The sequence below is a fragment of the Ammodytes marinus genome (genome assembly GCF_949987685.1).
Source record: "Ammodytes marinus genome assembly, chromosome: 5".
NCBI classification, from domain to species: Eukaryota; Metazoa; Chordata; class Actinopteri; order Uranoscopiformes; family Ammodytidae; genus Ammodytes; species Ammodytes marinus.
In genome coordinates, this window is record NC_137234.1 from 29,635,181 (window position 1) to 29,651,445 (window position 16,265).

General features: G+C 42.1%; 1 protein-coding gene across 1 annotated transcript; it reads right to left on the reverse strand.

Annotated features, from left to right (window-relative positions):
• Window positions 1–365: 365 nt before the first annotated feature.
• Window positions 366–14,755, reverse strand: cotl1 (coactosin-like F-actin binding protein 1). Its single transcript, XM_080027315.1, has 4 exons — window positions 14,353–14,755; window positions 13,337–13,419; window positions 3,616–3,773; window positions 366–502 (listed from the first exon to the last, which is right to left on the reverse strand). Exons 1-4 carry the CDS (start codon window positions 14,427–14,429, stop codon window positions 392–394), a joined length of 429 nt encoding a protein of 142 aa, XP_079883441.1. The 5' UTR covers window positions 14,430–14,755; the 3' UTR covers window positions 366–391.
• Window positions 14,756–16,265: the final 1,510 nt, after the last annotated feature.

Genomic DNA, 16,265 nt, shown 5'->3' on the forward strand with positions numbered 1-16,265 from the left:
TTAATAAGCTGTTTTACCAGTGAAGCAAATCTGCTGTTATACAATAAGCTTTAATTTAGGCAGAATAAACAGTGTTTGGTTAGTAACTGAGAACAATTGTGCCTAGACTGCCTTACTGGTGCACCTCCCGCTTTATCCGTGTGTGCCTGCGTGTGTGTTCTTGCAAATGAGCAGATCGTCTAGTCTCGTCACTGGACATGACTTTGAAAGTAAAATGTGTGTCTGAGTATCGGTGCATGCAGTTTCCCTTTTAGTCGAGGCGCCCTCTCCATCCCACCTCGTCCTCTCCCCAAGAGGTAGCAGCCCCCCCCCCCCCCCACCCTTTTCCAAACCCAAACCCTCCACCACCCCCCTCCCTCCCCCAACCCTTCCAGTGGACCGTGGCACTTCTCTACTCTGCCTGAGCGTCGTAATTGGCTCCGCCGGCTTTCTTCAGCTCCTCGCGGATGTTGTCCTCGTCCAGTTCCCTCTGGTCGTTAAACATGAACTCCTTGGCAAAGTTCTGCGGGAAAACAAAAGAAATGCAGTCAAGTCAAGTCACAACCAAGTACCACCAAAAACATACCACCAGGCATTCACCAAAAAGAAAAAGCAACGCCAGTTAACGGCCACTGCAGGGCATTAAAGAAATTGTGTTGGAGCCATATAGAGGTTTTTTGTGCTGAATATTTTTAAGTAAATACATTTTTAGTTTATGGCTAAAATGATGAGTTATGAATTATAAAGTGTATGAAATATTAATCAAATGTTTATTCATATGTATATTTATGCATTTTGTGTGGATGTGGTGATTAGTCCTTTGTGTCACCTGGGGAGATAGGGGTGTCACGCTCTACCTGGAGCCTATTGGAGGCCCTCTAGGGGAGCATAATTGCTTTGTTCAGGTTTGGAAGGCAGAGAGCCAACAGTTTTTTGACCACATTACTTCACATTACTTCACATTACTTCACATTACTTCACATTACTTCACATTACTTCACATTACTTCGTATTATTTCACATTATTGGAAACATTATTGAACGCATTATTGGACATATTATTTTACATTGAAAAGTCTTTTTTGTACAATACTAAAAGAACCCTGTTTTGGCCGCAAAAACAGTTACATTGTTTGGAGTTTTGTTTCGTTGTTTCCTGGAAAGTCAACCGGAGTTATTGTTTAATAAATGAGTCAACACCAAGTTAAACACTCTCTGTGCGTGCTTCCCAAGAAATGTGTGTCGGACTATCTCTGCCTCAGGAACAAATAGAGCGAACAAAGGGTTCGCAACTTCAAATTGTTTAAAAAAAAAAAATGTATAACTTTTTGCCTCACTCTCTGGCTTAAGAAGGGGCGACAGAAACCATTCCTCTAACTGTGTTTAAGATTTTTTTCAATATAGAAATGGGCAAAGGACGCTCTTCCAGGTTAGCTTTGCTCTGACACTGGTAGCCAAGATAAAATTAATATTTACTAGAAGGAAACCAGGAAGTGCCTGTGATGGGCACATATATTTTTGATACTAAAATGACATAATGTGTAAAAATATAGAGCGCAACATAACGTAGTAATAATAAACGGCCCAACAAGCACACAGGAGCGTTGAGTGACATCGTAAAGTTACTTTTGACTTTTTTTGTTCAAAAAGCAAAAAAGTTTCCATAGCTTTGAGGAACATAACCGTGACTTTTTCTGACAGTTTGTGTGGCACTTAATTGTGAAGGAATCAGATATCAGATAAGGTTCATTCCATTCCACTTGGATGCAAGTATGCAACATGTTGCAGCGCTGGAGCTTGTCAGGGAAAGGCAAAGCAAGGGAGTAACCTGCTGTCCTGCCAGGTGAGGGGAGAGGAGTACGCTGGCTCTGAGTCTTAAAGGGGCCGCACGAAGATCTGGAACACTAGTAGGGCAATTATATTTGTATCTAAGGCTCTACTAGCATTCAAGCACACAAGCACACGCACACACACACACACACACACACACACACACACACACACACACACACACACACACACACACACACACACACACACACACACACACACACACACACACACACACACACACACACACACACACACACACACACACACACACACACACACACACACACACACACACACACACACACACACACACACACACACACACACACACACACACACACACACACACACACACACACACACACACGCACACACGCACTCCTTAAAGGTGCAGTGTGTAATATGACATCATCAAGAAAGTTTTACAAAGTTCTAGAATGCAACGCTCCCTGGGTAACCCCACCCCTTTAGAATAATAACAGAAGCTACAGTGGCCTTCAAGGACAAGAACAATTCTAAATTTTAAACAATGCACCTGATGACATTCCAACTATGACACTTTCAAGATGGCGGCACTAGGCCTTGGTCCAAAATATGCCGAAATATGGACATATATGAGACCCTTTCTAAGGGAAAAAAAAATTCAGCTATTCAATTTTTTTCAGCTATTATGCACTAAATTAAATGTACTTATGGATATTATAATTACTTTCTACAAAATCTGCTAGGAAATAAAACCCAAAATTCTACACACTGCAGGTTTAAGGTACCTTTAAACTATTTTATTTGATGTCTGAGGGCAATGGAGCAAACTGTTAAAACAAATGTTATGAGCCATACAAAAACATAATGACCTTTTCCCAATGTTTTTATGTTTTGTACACAAGCAGCAGATACACAGCAGCATTAGCATTCAGTTGGTAACATGAACGTTAAGTCCAATATTTGCTTTCCTGCTCAAGCCGGAAGAGCAGGAATCACCACGTAACAATGAGCAAACCCCTTCACATAACATGTCCTAGGTATATATTTAAAAATAAAGAGCGTCGCTGGAATCCATAAACATGACATTCAGCACATTCTGCTAAATGCATAGAGTAAATCTACTCACATTCTCATTCTCTCCGCTGCTTTTATATACTTTATTTCGAATGTTTTATAGTTGTATGAAACACAATATGAAATAGATATGTCTAACTGTATCCAGCAATGTCCGGCCACATTGCCTTTGTTAACTTATCACTCATTTTACCCAAAGGCACTATTAAGATAAGATAAACTTTATTGTCCCAGGTGGATATTTGTCTTGGGCAAATCTCTTCACAGCTTCACTCTTCTACTCTCATGATGCCATCATTGATTTGAATAATGGCCGCTTTCTCCATAGGGGTGTGAATCTTTTATAATCCCACGATTCGATTTGATTTCGATGCTTTGGGGTCACCATTCGATTAAAAACAATCCCTGATTTAAAAATCTAATTTCATGATTCAGTTCAGAGGAGGGTTGCAGGATCTACTCCAGTCCACTGTGTGCCAAGTGTGGCAAATGATGGCATGGAAGCAAACTAAAGTCCATGTCTTATCTTATCTCTCTATTTTTAAATGTGAAGCTTGTTATTACATGTGATTTTAAGGCAAGTCAACATTACTGGCGGTAGCGAAATACATATATAAAAAAACTATTTAAAAAAAATCTCATGGGAGGTAAGAATCGCAGGAATTTGTACACGCATCGATTTCTTTTTTTCCCCCCACCCCTATGTGTCCCTCTGTGTCAGTAGCACAGAGCTGCCCCACTGACCTGCACGATGTCTTTGACCATGGCCTTGTCTGTGCTGATCTTGGCGCGCTGCAGCCCGCTGATGCTCTCTCCTATCCAGGTGATCAGGGTGAACTTGGCTCGTTTGCTCATGGCGTCGCCCGTCGTGATCCGCACGAAGCCGAACAGACGCACGTCGTCTGAGGGGAAAGAGATGGATGAAAACGGTGTGAGACGAACCTCATGTACATATTATTGAAGGGAGCGTATAAGGGACATTTTACTAGTGGTTACAATACGAAGCTTGTAAGGAGACGCATGCAAGATTTCGCCTGTCTTACACACGCACACACACAGACACAGACACAGACACTACCAGTTACAATACACGCTTTCCACAGACTAGAAGGAGACGTATGATTTCACCTGTCTGTCACGCGCACACACACACACACACACACACACACACACACACACAAAGACAGCTCCATTTTAATACACACTCCACACACTTAAGAACAAAGCTTCCCATAACACTAATGTGAGCGAAAGAAAGACAGAGTGAGAAAAAAGAGTTTCAGTGTAGAAGACGCAATGCAGAGGAATACAAGGTTCTGCTTTTTGTGGTTTGTGAAATGTGTAGGTGTGCGTGTCTGCTTGTGCGTGTGTGTGTGCCACGTGTGTGTCTGCGTGTCTGCAGTGAGGAAGTATTCAGGTCAATAGACTAAACAAGTCAAATCTTTTGTGAGCCTTGCAGTTGTGTCCCAGACGTCCCTGTGAACATTCTCCCGGTGGTCCGCCTCAGAACCGACGGTTAATAATGTCTGAATACACACAACCAGGCTGACAAGAGACTAAATGGATGCTGACACTTTGTTTGGGACTTGCATCTGGTTTGGCCTCTGAATCTAATTCAAATCATTTTAGGAGTGACAGTGAGTTTTTCTTTTTTTTGCTTCATGAAAGAACAAAGTTGTCTTCAACACAATGTTCACACAACAACAATGACATGACCTACATATCTATAGCCCACAGGGAGGCTCTCCAGAATCGATAAGCCAATATACTGTATTGCGATATTTATTTTTGTGACAACTGTATCGATTTCCAGGCCCAAAAATGAATATTTTGAAGAAGGAAAAATCGTTATTTAATGCAGCTACGAGGAACATCCAGTTCTTGTTGATTCTAGCAGTCCCTTTGAACAAAAGCATGTATAAAACTATTGTTTTCTGTTAAAGGTCATTTATGATCATCAGAGGAAAAATGAGACTTTGTTCATAGCAGCATGGCCTACACGGATAACAAAACTACAGGATGACAAAACTACAGCGGCCCCTTCCAAATACAAAGCTAAATGTCACAATATATTGCAATATGCATCGTAACGCAATGTATCGTGATATATCATATGATATCTTGAGCCATGTATTGTGATGTGTATCGTATCATGAAGTCCATTGACCAGCCCTAATAACACTGCACTGCAGCTCCCACTGCAGCTTTTACATTGTTTGCTATGCTATGATTTAAGTAACCAGTGATGTACACTGCAGTATATACCTGCAAATGGCTACTGGTCTAATAGATCTAAAGCGCTCTATTGAGGTCCTGCGTCACATGATCTTACAAGACACTAACTGATAGAAACCACAAAACTAAGTCCTGGTGGCATCTTTACATGTATACTGGCTGCTGAGGTGGCTAGTTTCGTAGGCGGTAGTCTTGATAAAAAGACACATTCCCATACACATTCCCATACCACACACGTTGTCTGAAAACTGTGGGAGCAGAAGAGGAATCAGACCCAGGTTTTCATTTCATCCTATTCCTCACCATGGCTGAGATTTGTGGATGTCAGCTTTTCAAAAGCACAAAAGTGGAGGAGATGATGACTGCATGTTTGCTTTTGGATGTATCTGTAAGCGCTAAGCAAAGATGCCCAGACTTGTTTTGGATTTGCTAGAGGTAGTATGAAGGTGTAGTGCAGTGAGTTGAGAAACGCAGGCTGCTCGCAAAGTTACACAACTTAAGCTCATCATATACACAAAGTAAATAGAATCAGTTAAAGCTATAGTGAGTAACTTCTGACAACCCCCTGAGGAATTCTGAGTAATTATGTACAACAACACTGCTGGTGTATACATGAAGTAAGCCTTTAGTGATAGGTTTCTTCTTAGCAGTAGAATCAACAACTGAAATATTTTCTTAGGCTCTTCTTGAGCTCCTGTGCCAGTGTCAGGGGACAACACCAGTTTGTAAATGCTGCCATACTGAGAAATACAGAGAGAGTTTTGTGGGACTGATAGGCTTAATCAACTTTGTGTCAACTCATTGAGCGATGGCTTGAATGTAAACAACATTCATTTATATGAAAAGTTTACGCACTTGCTTTGGTCCAGACCAAATAGAGATTAGATTTTTTTTGTTTGGTGTGGTCCACTTTCATATTGCCCCTTTTGTAAGCGAACCAGCATTACGAAGCAAAACCACACGTGAGCTGAGGTCATTCATTCATTGGACAGACATTCTGGGGTGGAGAGAAGCAGGAAAAACGAAGTAAAAACTGCGAAATATATAACTGATACGATATGGGGTTAAAAATAATAAATAAATAAATAGGCCTACATCTAGCCTATAAATAAAATTAAAAAAACATAAAATTATTGTTGTTTCATATGGTTATAATATGTAGGCCTGTAACCTACGATGTGAAACATAATATTTACTGTATTTTTGCTGCTGGACGCGCGGCTCGCGAAGAATAGGCTCAAGCTGACACACAGCTGATTTAGCCGTGTGTCAGCTGGGTGTGAGTTCGGCGCGGCTCAGCTCCAAACTGACACGGGGATAGTATTGACGGTCCCGTAACATGGGAAGCAAAATAAAAACACGCACTTCATACAAAGCGCAGCGTGAACCTGTTGTCACTGTGCAGGAGACGCTCCCCTCTCCTTCATCTGATCGCTGAACACATCAGCATGTTTACGCGTCCTGTCTATCAAATGTAATATATTCGCTCGGGTCTCCCGGTCAAACCACAACTAATCTTCCTAACAATGGCGACAACAACACTTTCCTATAATGTGAAGCTGACAGCGATTTATTAAAAAAGAAAAGGCACAGTGCTTCCTGCAATTGGGTCGGATCGAGTCCGGCCAAATTCACACCACAAACGAACTGCAGCAGAGTGCGTTTTGAAGCGCATCGAGACCACCTCTTCAGCTGGGTCTCGGAGTGTTTGTTTGGTCCGCCCCCGAGTGCGATTGCTGTATTCACACATGTCTGAAATATGCGCACCGAAGGCGGAAGTGCATCTGAGTTCGTTTCAACTGAACTAAACCCCGCATGTGTGAATACACCCTTAAAGTGTATTCATCACACACAGATACATTCAAGTGTGATAATGTATCTACACTCCTTTTCCCCCTCACCAGTCTGTCTAACTCATATAACTTAGACTGCTCTGATGATGTCATTATGTATCAATAACATTAACATATGACTCACTTTGGTGTCTTCCAGATGTTCCAGCCTCTGTATGACAGACACCCTTTATAATCTCAACTACGTGCTGCAAAAAAACACGTCCAACTATACTGCGAGAGCGATCTAAAAGCAACATCCCTACTGGGTTTGCAACACACGCACCATCCAGCAACTTCTCCTATGTAAATGACTGGTAAATCACGTACCCTCTATCGTTAAACGGACCAAAAGTTACATTTAGTAGAACCCACAACACTACAACGCTTCACTGACTGACAGTAGCCCAGCCAAACTGGTTCACTGTCGCTTTTATATCTCCACCAAGCCTAAAACTCAAATTGGAGCAGCAACAGTGAGGAGCGCCCCATCCCCCTTGACGGCCTCACACAGCAGCCAGCACATTGTTTGGGATGGGACCAATCATGACAGTGCTCTTATCCACAATAGTCAGATACATGTAGGACTCCTAAGTCTCCATTAAGAGGCTTTATTCCAACTACTGCTAAGATTATTTGACAATGAATTGATTAATCATTTGAGAGGGAAGGAACCTTGGTATTCATTTAAATTTTTGTCATTTGTGAGTATCGGTTACCGTTTAAAAAGGTCACCTATTATCCAACATTCCCCATTGTGACTAGACTCCCAAAGTCCACCTTTCTGAAAACCTGTGTTCAAAAACCCCAGTCAGATATCTGTCCCATTATGACGTCATTAAGGGAAGAAGTCACTTCCCCCATTACCAACCTGACTTGGCACTACCTCCACCTGTGATAAACACCAACAGATACCCCCTGGCAGTTAGATTCAGGGCCGAGCAGATTGGGCTTTTTTTAGAAGGCGGGGCTTTAAGAGACTGGCTCTAAAACAGAGCGTTTCAGACGGACACTTCATCATGAAAACGTTTTTTAGTAGAAACTCAAATTACAATTTTGGACATGAACATGAGCATAATATGTGAGCTTTAAAGGCGTCACCCTCTCATCTATTTTTAGACATTCTATTGACAACTTTGTGAGGAACTCGCCACAAGACAAAACATCATACAGTATACACCTCCAATTCAAAAGAAACTTAAATACTCCCCAGGCAAGAACATCTCAGAATGAATTAACAAATACATCAGACACTGTTTCCACCTGGAATTAAGATGTGGTTGAGGTGATCCTAACACAAGTGGGCAGCTGTCAGTCAGTGTGTTCACACCTGGCCGTACACATGTGTCTTATTTGTCTACTTTTGATCGGATTCCATTTCCCCGCTCTGTATGTAAATTGAGGAAGTTAGCGCTTCACAGCCCTGCTGGGCACCATGGACCTTTAAAGAAGGCACCAATCAAGAGCAGCGACTTCCGTATTATCAGGTTTACGCGGTGAAAACAAAGGACAGAAAGCTTGTCATTTGCAATACTTTCTAACTGTTTACACTAAAACCTTCATGAACGTTAGTTGCAGCCGCCAGTGATGCATTTTCAACGTACTTCCGCTCATGCAGTTGAGTAGGAGGTCCCTAATGTGGACAAAAGTCACATAGCTGTTTACACTTCTATTTGAATGCGGACTCATCGGACACAAGCGACGTAAACCTCCTCCGAATGTGGTTTTTGTGATCCGATCTCAATGCGTCTTCAATGCGTCCTGAGAGTGTTTCCACCTGTAGTTAGAGCTGTCCACTTGTGTTTGGATCACCTAAACCATATGTTAGTGCTAGGTGAATACAGGGTCTCAGTCAGCATCTAAGCAGATAACATCATAAAGGAGACGAATAGAGATTAGTGAAGGTTAGTGCAAAATACGCTAACTCTTTTATTTAAAAAATAGAAAACCCTTGTGGCTTAAAGACCATAGAAAATGTTATAAATAAATCTTAGATATTGACTAAATGATTGGCGCGCCAGTGGTTTAATACTGCACTTCCATAAAGCTGGGGGTACGTGTCTAAGCAAAATCGAAGCACAATATTCCGACCTTGGTTATTATGCAACTCACTCAATTGTGTCTTTCTTTCTGCTCAAAAACAAAACAAAAAATATTCTAAATAAAACTTAACACTGCAATCAATCACTTTATCTATTCAGATGTGAGGTAAACAAATCTGAGGAGGTTCTGAGAGTGGTAACAAGCTCATTTAAAAAGGTGGAGTCAGCGATGTAGAATGCTCGTTGTCAAAATCTCTTTTTGTCAAAATTTGTGAATATCTCCTCACGATCCACAACCTGTCTGTACTGTGTATGAACCGGAAAAACTGTTCGATAATACACAGCCTAGGCTCTGTAAACGGGCATGGTGCTAGCTACGGTGGGCCCCTTTGTTTACATATCAGACCACAGAGCCTAGACTGTGTATTAACACCAGAATTATTTGTAAGCACACACAATACGGATAGGTAGCAGATTATGAGTAGACTTTCACTGATATTGACAAAAAGTGTGTTGCCGACAAGCGTTCTCCAGAATCCCTGCCTGCACCTTTAACTCGGCTGCCTGTTAAAACGTCTGAATGACTTCTTCAATGTGACCTGTATTTTCCCTTTCTGTGTGTGTACCTTTTGAAGGCGCTGATGAAGAAAGACTTTGAGCCTTGGCGGGCTGTTCTCAGATCAGACCTGCCCCCACATTAACAGGAGCAGCCACTGTTAAAGAGTCTTATCAGTGTGGCCGGTCACAGAGGACACAGCCAGATTCAACACCTCGCCTTGCAGCAATGCAGTAAAATGTCTAACTGGCTCCCAGAGGTGAATCACCCTCCCTTTGTCTCTTATTGTCGCTGTTTGACATGCCAGGGAAAAGGAAGTACAAACAAATAACGCCTCGCCAGGACCTGGAGCTCACCCTCACCCCCAAACTTCCTCCCTCTGTCAGATTCTCCCTGGTTCATCTTCCCTTCAAAGCCATGCTGACTCCCCCCCCCCAAACCCCCCTCCCCCCCATTACCACCACAGAGGACTGCAACTACAACAATGATGAGACAGCAAAAAGGACTCGTTGCAAGAATCGTTGTTCTGCATAAATTGACTTCATTTCAGCCCAGAAAAAGGTCGGTGGGTGACACCGTATCTTGCTGCTTCCTGTCCCACAAATCCACACTCAGTCTGCTGCCCTGCCACACTCTGGAAACCAGAGCCGGCGCCTGTGGACAGTGTCAGGTGGGTTTGCCGAGGAGTGCTGTTACCAACATGTTAACTGAGTCTACAATTTGATCTGGTTTGTATCTCTGCAAGTGCAGCGCCTAGGGGAAGGGTGAACCCATCGTTTAATTGGTGTGAATGCCCAGTGGACCAATACTGTTGATTTTGGTGCCAGCCCCAGATCTTATACAACTAGCACCATTCTCAGGACAGAACCCAAGCCCGGTAAACCAACACTTTAGGGCCCTTTCATACCCGATAGTTCGCACTGGTGAGTTTTTCACCAGGTTCGGTTCTTTTTCACACCTATCGTTTCCTCTGGTCTGAATCAGGTAACGAGTTGGTGAAGTGAACCAAAATGCAGAGGCATAAGCCATGTGAAAACATTCTTCTCACTCATCGGTAAGATGTGTCTGGGGCGGGAGCAATAACGCAGATCCTGAACTGCTTTTCAATTGGTCAAAAGTTCCATGCAAGAAAACTGAAGAATGAAACTACAGGAAGTAGTGTCTCCCTTATCCCATAATGCTAGCGTAGCTGGCTACAGGAGCTTGTTACACAGTGCTTCTGCAGTTGGGTCGGACTCAGTCCACTCACGTTCTCACCACCCTCTGACCTTTGCGCTAGTGCTACTATTAGGCCACGATTTCCTTGTATGTAACTAAACAGTACGATTATAACTAAAATAGTGTTGGATAGTTGCGCTTTTATAAACTGCTTTACTAAACTGCTTTACTAAACTATTTTTTTAATTATCTCTCCCCACAGTCATCCTGCATCACTGTAATGGCCTCAGCTGTTTTAAGAGCCATGAAAGCACTAGTGATTGTGACTGGGGCAGATTAGATTTTTTTGATCGCCACACCTTCTGATTTCGACTCACCAATCCCTTTTGCACTAAAATCTGAACTAAAAAATCCACACCTTCATAATGGCACAACATGAAGAGTACTGCCATTATGAATTTATCGTAATATGACATTACGATAAATTGCCTGGGAACAATAAATGTCTGAAACCAATTGTGTGCCAATCAGCCGAACACATATGGAGTTATTCACAGGATAAGTGTAAGATCTGACCTGCAGGATGAATGAAGACAGTTGGATTCCTCCTCTAGGGACTATGAATGCCTGCGCATGATGTTACCTCACTCCATCCGATAGATGTTGAGATATCTCACCTGCTGGTGGCGCTAAGGACTTAAATTTCCCCTTTAGCTGATAGTTTGGTAACCTGCCATGAATAATGTATAACACTGACTAAATAACTTATCGGCCTTTGCCACATTTGTCAGCAGAAAGCAGCAAAAAGTCCTGGTGGCAAATTAAATGAGATGTTAGTATTTAGGACTTAGCGGTACAATGCCTCTTGCATAGATCCAGGTTAATATTATGAACACACCACAATTTAAAGAAAAACTATTGAAAAAGAGCCTTCCTCTACAAGCCTCAAGACAAGACAATCAGTTTGCATCAGCTCCTCCTACACTCAAGAGTTACAACCTATTTATCTATCTAAATAAGGGAAAACAAGCCCACAGGCAGAGATGTGCGATCATGTCAGTGTGTGTCATTTCTGAACAGGAGCCAATAGAAAACCGCACCAGCTGAACTGAACGCTGATAAATTAGTCATTTCAACATATGAATGCGATCTCTAAAGTATCCGGAAGAAAAGAGGAGTACGGCCCCCAGGCAGCAAGCTTTAGAGCAAGCATCAGATCAGCCACACCCAACATCTGAGCCCAGGCTTCACCCCAGAGGAAAGAAAGAGAGAGAGAGAGAGAGAGAGAGAGAGAGAGAGAGAGAGAGAGAGAGAGAGAGAGAGAGAGAGAGAGAGAGAGAGAGAGAGAGAGAGAGAGAGAGAGAGAGAGAGAGAGAGAGAGAGGGGGAACATATTAAAGTGTGAGACATCCATCAGTTATCTTTGCTCCCTGGAATCTTAAGAGATTCCCCACATGACTTTTTTTTTCTTGCTATTCTTCAACTTGTTCTCTTTTTGTGAGGAACAAAACTCAGCTCCATGTGACAGACACAGAAGACCTGATCCCAGTTTTTTTTTAAACACACACACGCGTGTGCACACACACACACACACACACACACACACACACACACACACAAATAAGAAGAAAATAATAGCCATGTATTTTTTTAATTCGGATGCAAGTACAGACTTTTGTAGGTGTTCCTATTTTAAAGGTGGCCTATTGTCCAAGACACACTTTTCAAAATGAATGGGTCCTCGGTGTGACTAGAGACTCCCCAGGTATAAGTAAAAACACCTCCACCTTTCTGAAAACATGTGTTCAAAAACCCCAGTCTGATTTCTCTCCCCGTATGACGTTATACTACACTTACTTAGCACTACCTCCACCTGTCATAAGCCACAATACCAGATACCCCTGAATCTAACTGGCAATTAGATTCAAACCGGCAGTGAGATTCAGTGCCAATCAAAAAGGACTGGGATTTTTGGAAGGCGGGGCTATAAGAGACGGAGTGTTTCAGACAGAGGCTGAAAAGAGGACATTCAACAATGGCACTGTGAGAAATATAAAGGTTTTTTTGGGACACTACACTGTGAAAACTGTTTCTAGTAGAAACCCGAAATTTACAATTTAGAAAATGAGCATAATATGTGACCTTTAATGGATAGTTAGAGACAGGTGTCACTAAACTTGCACGAATGGCAACTGGTTTGAGAACGGAGGACAGAAGTTTAATTGAGTATCCTCCCAATGAATTCAAAGGGGATGAAAACAGGTTGCACCGAGACTTTTTTTCACCATGTAATAACCACGGCATAGGATATTGTCGAACAGATTACGCAATGCAAAGCAAGCATACAGTGTGTTAAGTGCTTTGACAGAGTAGTTACAGTGGGACTCAAGGCCATTGGGTGACAGAGCAGCAGCAGCAGAGTCTTAAAAGATTAGTGTTCTTCTACCAAGTCAAGCTGTGTGTGGCCTATAGGCTGCATTAACCCGTCCAGAGACGAGAGCGTGCACAGGCCACACACTTATCTAGTCAGCAGGAGGGAGATAAGTGTCGCCCAGGCATTATTACACTGATGGCAAGGCTCGGTTAACAACTAGGGTGGCAGATCCGAGGTTAAAATAAAACAAAAAAAAATGTCTTCTTTACCTGTGCACATCCTCTTGAAGTCATTGTAGTCCGTCCCTTGTCCTCCGAGCACGATCATAGAGCCCTCATATTTGAACGCAGCCCTGGAAGTTGCAGAATAGAAGCGTGCGTTATTAGGCTACCATTACTGCGTGCATTGTAATTATTCCGCCCTCACGATCTGTTGATTCACAAACGATGACGTTATGTTCACATCAGATCCATTGTGTGCAAAGCGAAAACCAATGCACAAAAATGCCACAAGACGCCCATGCAAGGTGGCAGGCAGCCGTGTGTCAGCCATGTGTAAGTGTCTCCACTATAACGTTTTGCTCTCTGAATATGGGACAAAGGAAATTACTTCTGCCCCGTTGGGCCTCATAAATGTGTGTCTGCGTGTGTGACCGCTACACAGCCAGAATACAGATAGACTGGGACAGCATGCATGGATTTTTGCAAATATTGTTAGAAGCACAAGCACTGGATTTAGGTTTTCACGTATCCAGTGCGGAACAATACAAGGATCGCCAACTACCCCCCTCTATGTGCCTCTCTATGCCGTATTTCACAGTAAAATGGCCGGACTTCTTTCAAATAGTGACCATTTTAAAGTTATCTTGGCTAAATGCGAAGGTTCAATCAGCCTACACTGCAGACCATTACATTTCCTGTGCCTCCAGGAATCTATCTTCCATTCGGCGTGTATCCTGATATCTAAGCTTTGGTTATTTAAATAAAATGTTAACTTTTATAAAAAAGGTCTGCCCAATATCCTCGCCCCATCTCCGCTAAAATTGACGGCGCAGTGGGCGGTAACGGGCTATATGTGAATACAAATTCTTCCCAGGATTAGATGGAAGAACAGATTGCTCTGTGTATTATACGGTTGCCGAAGTCATTCACATTTCAACTTGTTTAGATGAGGTATTGGGTTGTGAATGTTAGCCAAATAGACGTTTGCAAATGCGCACGTCGAAACACAATAGTAGCATTCTTGAATGGAGTATGGATAAGTATAACCATGTCCGCACACTCACCAATTGGTGTCCGTGTTATCATCCCTGACTTGGTTGTAAGCCTCTCTGCAAGCCTCTTTATCGATCTTGGTTGACATTTTTTTTCTCTTCTTTTCCCCTTTGGGATGGAGTCAAATAGCCTAGTCGAACTCAACGTTGTATCAGTGCAAACCAGTTAGAGCTACAGCTACGCGGTAATAAAGCGACTAACTTATAGAGTTGATGTAATACATGAGACAACTAGGCTATATGGGCTGATAACGTTATTCAAAAGGCTTCACTCCGAAATCACGATCCCCGCACTGGAGCGACAGAGCCGGCAGGACTGATAGGCTATTAACGATGCAAGGCGGCTCTCCTTCTAGCAGCTCGGTTCATTTCCTGGATAGTTCCACTTTCTGGGCGTTGGTGATGCTGTGAGTCGATCAGGTTGCTGGCAGACAGACGGAGAAGTCCCCCCCCCCCTCTCAGACGCTGGATTCACCTTCTCCCTGTGTGAATGGTCAATTGTGTGATGCGCCAAGGCAGCCACCACACACAACGATATTCCCCGGTGCGTTCTTTCAAAATAAAGTCATAAGAAGTGAAGAAGAAAAAAGCAGGTGATATTTCACACAAAAGTATAGAGGATAAGTGGAAATGGTACAGTTAGCGTCAGACATCAAATAAATAACCGTTTAATTTGTAGCCTATTTAAATGAGAGTAGGCCTATAGGCTGAATATAGGCCTACTGGAATTTGTGTTGTTTGCAGGATCTCTCACCAACCTGGCAAGATCACTGGTATTATTATTAACATGGTATAGGCTACACATGAATACAATGTTTTTTTTCTTCATATTATTAAAGTACTTTCTTTTTCTTTTAAAAACGACATATTTCTTTTAAAAACGACATAAACTCCTGAATTTGACACTCTGTCAGCGGTGTGAGCCATTTGTTACAGTGGAGAATCTTTTTTTAATATCATCAATCAATCAATCAATCAATCAATCAATCAATCAATCAAAATTAATCATAGCCCAATTTCACAAAATAAGCCTAAAAGGGTTGTAAAACATTATCAAAATCAAAATACAACAACACAAAATAAAACATATAACCACCGATCTAATTTCAGCCAGAAAAAGTTCTAGGAGAAAAGCTCATTCAAACCACATCATACTAATGCACTTCATTTTAGCATCACAAGATTTATTTCTTTATTTTTGGGCGACAGAGAGGTTCAGATGCAAGTTCTGATGTCAAAGAACAAACGAAGGGGAAAGGAGAGTCAGAATATAACAAGCATGAATAGAGTAATATCGCAGAAAGTAATTAGTAATCCACAGCAGAGGAAAACCACATAATGCATTCAGTGATGTGTGGAATCATCTGTACATACATGGCATCCTAAGAGGAACGGTTTATTCCTCGGAAATAGGCTACAACTATTCCAAAGCCTCCTTGATGATTGTTTTTCATTTCCACACAAATAACCATATTATTCTGAAGGCAAAACAGTCTGCTTCCGGTTTTACCTTTGCTTAATTGTTCAACTTGATACAGCTCAATGCAGCGTTATAAAAAAATAACTATTTCGTTTCAATAAGCAGGCCTACGGTACACAATTTAATTAATTTGGATTCTGTCACACAACTTAGGTGCTTTCAACAGAAGCACCCTGCAGGTTAAATAGCCCAAAAATGTGCAGTATTGTGCTGCGTAAAATACTGGCATCATAAGCTGTTCATTGCAATGTTCTTAACAATTTATAGGTAGGGCAAATACAACACAACACTGGTGTGGCTTTTATACACTTAATTCCAAATAAAAACATATTAAACAACAGCTTACAGTGTAGTAGGCTATTAGTCAGCAGGGGGCCGGTGTGTGTGCAGACAGCATTAAGTTCATTGATGGGAGTGTGGTTCTCACAGTACAGCAGGCAAGAGA